Source organism: Helianthus annuus, chromosome 10 (genome assembly GCF_002127325.2).
Source record: "Helianthus annuus cultivar XRQ/B chromosome 10, HanXRQr2.0-SUNRISE, whole genome shotgun sequence".
NCBI lineage: Eukaryota > Viridiplantae > Streptophyta > Magnoliopsida > Asterales > Asteraceae > Helianthus > Helianthus annuus.
This window is the reverse complement of record NC_035442.2, coordinates 134,180,603-134,187,080: the sequence shown is the minus strand read 5'-3', so window position 1 is coordinate 134,187,080 and position 6,478 is coordinate 134,180,603. Positions and strand designations below refer to the sequence as shown.

Sequence of the window (6,478 nt, the reverse complement as noted above, 5' to 3'; positions counted from 1 at the left end):
TTGGTTATTAGCTTGTTGCATTTTTTTAAACAAGTCATATTTTATGCCCCTCTGGCCCTCTCTATCTAATTTTTTTTTTCAAATTTCTAAAATGACACCAAACTAAAACAAAATTTATGGGTCTATATTGAGTTTTGATGGGTTCGGATAACTTTTAAGCTGAATGTATGAACATATTTAGTTAAGCTGGTCGTGTTTGAGCTGACCTCGTGTTGAAAGGCTAGCTTGATTATTTTAAAAATGTTTCATACTATAACTTACACTAGAAGTTAATAAAGAAGCGAGCAACATGTTTTATAGTTTAAAATCTGAATATCGTTATTTTATACCCATTTTTATTTTTTGTTGAGACTTTTAATCCTAGGTCGTTCATCATAAAGAAAAGCTTTAGTTCTAGAGCATTAATATGTGAAATAACATAAAGTTTTAGGAGGAACATGTCATTTTCGTGTAAACCTTTCAAAGCTTATATTGTGAACACAGGTTTTGCCTAAGACATATTCATGAGAATATGAAGTTGAGATTCAAAGGAAAAGAATACAAAGATAACTTATGGAAGTTAGCAACATCAAGCACTGTTGAGTACTTTGAACAAAACATGCAATCCTTGAAGGCATTCAATGCTGAAGCACAACTATGGTTGTCTGATATCCCACCACAACATTGGTCAAGATCACACTTCTCAGGTAAATATCTACACTATAATAATTAACATTGTCAATTAGATGTGTTGACTGATCTGTTATCATGCAACAGGTAGGGCACTATCAGATGTGTTGTTAAACAACATGTGTGAAGTTTTTAACTCAAGGATAATGGATGCAAGAGACAAACCTATTATCACACTTTTGGAGTACATCAGGGAGTATCTCATGAGAAGGATTGTGAATGTGCTTAGAGTTATGGACAACTGTGATGGACTGTTGACACCATATGCTCACAAGAAGTTTGAGGAGATTAAGTTACAAGCTAGTAGGTGTTCAGTCATGTGGAATGGGGAAGACCATTATCAAGTTAGAGGCCCTGCTGGATTTGGTGTTGTGGTGGATTTAAAAAGTAGAACATGTACATGTAGGAAATGGGAGATCACAGGGATGCCGTGCAAACATGTTGTGGCTTCAATATGGAACAAGAATATGTATGGTGGGAAAGGAACAGAACTACCTGAGACATTTGTCCATCCAGTGTACACAATGGATAGGTGGAAACAAGTGTACAAGTATAAGGTGTATCCAATCAATGGGAGGACTTTGTGGCCTAAGTCTAATGTCCCTACCACTTTAACACCACCAAACCATCACAAGCCTATTGGTAGGCCAAAAAAGGCAAGAAAGAGGTCAGCCCTGGAGTTGGAGGAGTCAACAAAAGATGGAAGACTGACAAAGAAGGGAACGACGAAGAACTGTTTGAAGTGTGGCAAAACAGGGCACAATCGCAGAACATGCAAGGGACAGGAGGCATCCTAGGAAGTTTGATAGTTTGTTGGACTTAAAACTATGGTTTTTATGTTTTGTTTAAATGTTTGAAATGTTTGGATGGTAAACCTTTGTCTTTTGTTAAGTTAGAATTTTATGATGTTAGTTATGTTATCAGTTGTGTATGTTTGGAATGATATGTTATGGTGCAGCAAGCGAATTGCAGGTTTATGTTATCAGTTGTGTATGGTTTGCCTTTTGGTTTGTGCAGTGAAGGGTTAGATAGTTTAGGTTGGTTTGGTTTATAGTTTGGGCTTTTTGGTTTGTGCAGCAGGTTATTTGGTTTGTGCAGCAGGTTATTTTGGTTTGTGCAGCAGGTTATTTGCTTGCTTTTTTGGTTTGGCTTTTTGCTTTTTTGGTCAACTTACTCGTATGTTTAGTGAAGTATAGTTACAGGCGCATCATATTGTACAAAAGATTTGATAACCAACTTGCATTAATCGACTTGCAACATACAAATTACAAAACATTTCCAACTAAACATAGACGAAACCAACTAAACATAGACGAAACCAACTAAACATAGACGAAACCAACCAACTAACTTTACATCACATTACATTAAGAAAAAAAGAGCAAACACAATGAAAACAACCCAACTCATGATCAGAAACACCCAACTCATGATCAACATCCTGTACAGGTTCATATTTGCAACTTGTAATGTTTCGACTTTAGATGTTAAGCGTTGGTTGTTAAGAGTGGCTGCTGTTCCACCTTGTGATCTTTCCCAAACCGCCGTATCAAACCAGCAGATGAATCCACATCTAGGGCATCCATAAAACCTTCTCCCTGGGTTCTTTGAAGTACAAGATGTCTTAAGAGTCGCTGCTTTTCCACATCTGCAAAATACCATGATTTCGTGTTTATAGTTTGAAGAGGAAACGGAATTTATGTGAGGAACTGTTATAATCTGATGAAGAATTTCGAAACCCTAATTTATGTGAGGAAGAAGAAGACTGATGGGGTTTTTAAAGGTAGGTGGGAGGTGATTTTACATTTTTACCCATCATGTGAGATGCACATGGGTGCATTTAACTGGGTTGTTGGATGGGGTTTGGAGGAAAGGACAAGGAGTGTGCAAATTTGTTATTTAAAGGACATGGAATGCACAAATTAAAGGGAAAGGGCAGGGACTGCAATTTAGGGTGTAATTAAAGGACAATCTGTGTAATTTACTCTAAAGGTTTAGATCACATAGCTCACTTTTATGTAAGTCTTTGAAAGCTCATGTTGTGTTCCAAATGAAGTTTCAGGTCAAATAAGTCACTTTCGTGTAAACCTTTAAAATCTCATGTTATGTTTGTGGCTCACATATGTTACACGAATTTCGTGTAGGTCAAATTTTCAGGTCTATGTCAAGTTTAACCGGCTAACCTACAAACATAACCAATTTAAGTTTTAACACCACTACTCACATAGTAAAAAAAAAACAAGGTCTACAAACAACACAACACAAAAGTAAAAGGGCTAGAGTGCAAAAAGGAAATTCTCAAATGTAACAGAAAGGCATCCAGCAAAGCAAGTGGGCCCCACACAACTATTGAACTATACGAACAGACTAGCACCTTTGACCACCCCCACCATCATTCAACAACAACTCATGTTAACCCTTTAACTTATTATTAATTCACACACACGTGTGAAGTTTGAAACAACTTGTATCATAAAAAGGGGCCACACACATCTTCTTCACCCAATTCAAAACCACACTCACAAACTCTCTGTTTCATCCCCATAACCACCACACAACAAACTGCAATTATACATACATATTATACATACAGATAACTGAATTTATAACAAATTCAAACATGCCTAGAAGTATACAGCCGTTGGACGTCGGAGTTCAGATCCCCTACCATTTCCGATGTCCGGTTTCGCTCGAGCTGATGACAGATCCGGTAACCGTCGCCACCGGTCAGACATACGATCGTTCGAGCATCGAGTCATGGATAGCCACCGGAAACATCACGTGTCCGGTAACTCGTCTTCCTCTAACTGATTTCACACTCATTCCAAACCACACGCTCCGCCGTTTGATCCAGGACTGGTGCGTTGCGAACAGATCGTACGGTGTAGAACGAATTCCTACACCGAAGCAGCCTGCTGATCCGATCGTTGTCCAATCGTTGCTTAAACAAGCATCGTTAGCGTCTAATTCACGGCTCGTGAGGATTACGGCGATTCGCCGACTCAGAGGACTTGTTCGTGACTCGGAGAAGAATCGATTAGTTATTTCGACGAATAAAGCGAGTGAGATTTTGCTCGATGTGTTGTTTTCTGAAACGGGTCGTAACTCGTCCGAGTTGATTCATGAGTTACTTGCGATTCTAGCGGTTCTTCCGATTTCCGAAACGGAGTGTGTTCTAGTATCTTCTGTTCCCGATCGAGTTTCGTATTTGATTTTTCTGTTATCGCACTCGTCGATTGACGTCAGAGTCAACACGGCGGCATTGATTGAAACCGTTATCGCCGGAACGAGTTCACCGGAACTCCGAGCGGAAATCAGCAGTCACGACGAGATCTTCGACGGAATAATCGGAATTTTAGATTATCCGTTATCGTATCCGCGAGCTTTAAAAATCGGAATCAAGGCGTTGTTCGCACTCTGCATCGTGAAACAACACCGTCACAAGGCGGTGGAAGCAGGTGCGGTGGAGGCGGTTATTGACAGACTGCCGGATTTTGAAAAATGCGACGCCGAAAGAGCGTTGGCGACGGTGGAATTATTGTGCCGGGTACCGGAAGGATGCGCGGCGTTTGCGTCTCATGCGCTTACGGTGCCGTTGCTAGTGAAGGTTATTTTGAAGATCTCGGACCGTGCGACGGAGTATGCTGCCGGAGCACTGCTGTCGCTTTGTTCCGCCGTTGAACGGTTGCAGGTTGAGGCGGTGGCTGCCGGAGTTTTGACTCAGTTGCTGTTGCTTGTACAGAGCGATTGTACGGAACGAGCGAAGAGAAAAGCGCAAACGCTGTTGAAACTTTTGAAGAACTCGTGGCCGGAAAATTACGTCATGAATTCGAATTACTTCGCGTGCAGCGACGTCGTTCCGTTTTGAATTTTTTTTAATTACTTTTTTTACCCATTTGTTTTAGTCCACTCCTTTTGTTTTTCCAAGTTTATAGGAAAAAAAAAGTAAAATGAAAAAAAAAAACGAGAACAGGAAGTTTCTAGAAGTGTATAGGATACATAGGAGACGGGTTGGTGTATGTAAGAATGTATTTTTTTCTTGTGTTTTGTAAATGTGATCTGATAGTTGAATATGAGTTAACTGAAAGAAATATACAAAAATTTTTATACTAATATGGTTAGTGACTGATTTAGGATCTTTCGTTAGGGAGGCACAAAATGAGTTGGTTATAACAGGTTGGTTGAAACGGGTCAAAATTGTTATATGAATAACATAAATGAACTTATAAATGTCGGGAAATTAAATAGAATTCAAAGAATGGAAAACAATTCTATAAAACATGTTTACGATTAACTTATCACATCTAGGGATTATAATTTTATAATGTACGGATATTGAGATAATATATGATCTCTATTATCCGAAACTTGAGCTTAAACTCATTTTAAGAACTGACACGAAAAATCAAATACCCGACAACACTTCTAACAATTCTACGATCTTATAATTTATTTATTTATTTTTTTTTTATCAATTTTAACATACTACTAGTTATATATTTTGATGTGTGTAAATGTATCAGTGTAATAGGAAGATTATCATTTGATGTCATACTCATCTCAAATGCGCAAATATCAATAAGATTAATCGCATATCCCGATACCCATCCTATTACCTATTTACCCGTTATGATTGTTCGAGTTTTTTTCGACGAATTCAGGTTCTTTTCTTATCCTTAATCATATCCGATCTTATTAGTCTATCAAGTATAAAATTTGATATTTATAACATTCAATTCAATTTATTTTTTTTATCGAGTCTTCAAATAAATATCAAATAATTACAAGTATCTGTTTTTTTCCTTTTGTTTTCTTCATATAAAAACTTATAAGTCGTTATAAAGTATAAGTTGGTCTACCGAAAGTGGAAAAGAAAGAGTGTGGAAGATGTTGAATGACACGAGAAGTTAACCACCTTTGACCAAAATAGTGCCCAAAGTTGATGATAGTGGGTGAGTGACAAAGAAGCCTAACCAAGCATGCCCATCAGAAAAGATAGAAAAGTATGTGTGCGTTGAGGAATAATAAATAAATAGTAATGTGGCCACAAGGAATTTTCCATAATACCCATTGTCCCCACCATCCAAAACCCATGAGATGATATATATATTTTTTCTTTTCCAAAAAGTCCTTTTAGATTTTTAGGTGGTTACAAATATAAAATATTAGTCAAAATGCGTTAAAGTTAGTTCAATATGAAATTTGATTGATAGTTCTTTTGCAAAATGCGTTAAAGGTAGTTAATATTTATAGCCGATCAACTAATATCCAAATGACTTCAAATCCTTCATAATCTATCAAACAATATCTGCTCAAAATGCCAATCTCCTGACATTTCAAGAAAAATATATATTCAAATTCAAGTAACAAATGTTAGGAATAAGTTACCATGTCCTTGTCTTGTCTTGTCTGACACCCCTCTCTCTCTCTCTCTCTCTCTCTCTCTCTCTCTCTCTCTCTCTCTCTCTCTCTCTCTCTCTCTCTCTCTCCTGTATACACATATAGAACTTATATAACTAAAATATTAGTCAAAATGCGTTAAAGTTAGTTAATATTAGTCAAAACGCGTTAAAATGACTTCTTAGTGTATTAGTTAAAATGCGTTAAAGTCACTTCTTACTGTATGCATAGCCGATCAACTTATATCCAAATGACTTCAAAACCTTCATAATCGATCAAACAAAAACTTCATCGAGAGCATCCGCTCAAAATGCCAATCTCCTGAGATTTCAAGAAATTATATATTCAATTTCAAGTGAGAAATTAGTTAGGATTAAGTTAACATGTCCTTGTCTTGTCTTGTCAAACA

The 6,478-nt window shown here is 37.3% G+C and overlaps 2 protein-coding genes across 2 annotated transcripts; both read left to right on the top strand.

Moving 5' to 3' along the window:
- Positions 1-489: 489 nt before the first annotated feature.
- Positions 490-1,547, top strand: LOC110882522. The gene is made up of 2 exons (XM_022130520.1): positions 490-686; positions 757-1,547. The coding sequence occupies exons 1-2, from the start codon at positions 512-514 to the stop codon at positions 1,464-1,466; spliced, it is 885 nt and encodes a 294-aa protein (XP_021986212.1). The 5' UTR covers positions 490-511; the 3' UTR covers positions 1,467-1,547.
- Positions 1,548-3,083: 1,536 nt separating this feature from the next.
- On the top strand, positions 3,084-4,782 carry LOC110885666 (U-box domain-containing protein 26). Its single transcript, XM_022133370.2, has one exon. The coding sequence runs from the start codon at positions 3,290-3,292 to the stop codon at positions 4,535-4,537; it is 1,248 nt and encodes a 415-aa protein (XP_021989062.1). The 5' UTR covers positions 3,084-3,289; the 3' UTR covers positions 4,538-4,782.
- Positions 4,783-6,478: the final 1,696 nt, after the last annotated feature.

Excerpts from the sequence above, each read along its gene's own strand:
- LOC110882522 (XM_022130520.1), top strand. The coding sequence starts at position 512 with ATGAAGTTGAGATTCAAAGGAAAAGAATACAAAGATAACTTATGGAAG. Across the intron at positions 687-756 it reads GTCAAGATCACACTTCTCAG|GTAGGGCACTATCAGATGTG; the intron begins GTAAATATCTAC and ends ATCATGCAACAG.
- LOC110885666 (XM_022133370.2), top strand. The coding sequence starts at position 3,290 with ATGCCTAGAAGTATACAGCCGTTGGACGTCGGAGTTCAGATCCCCTAC.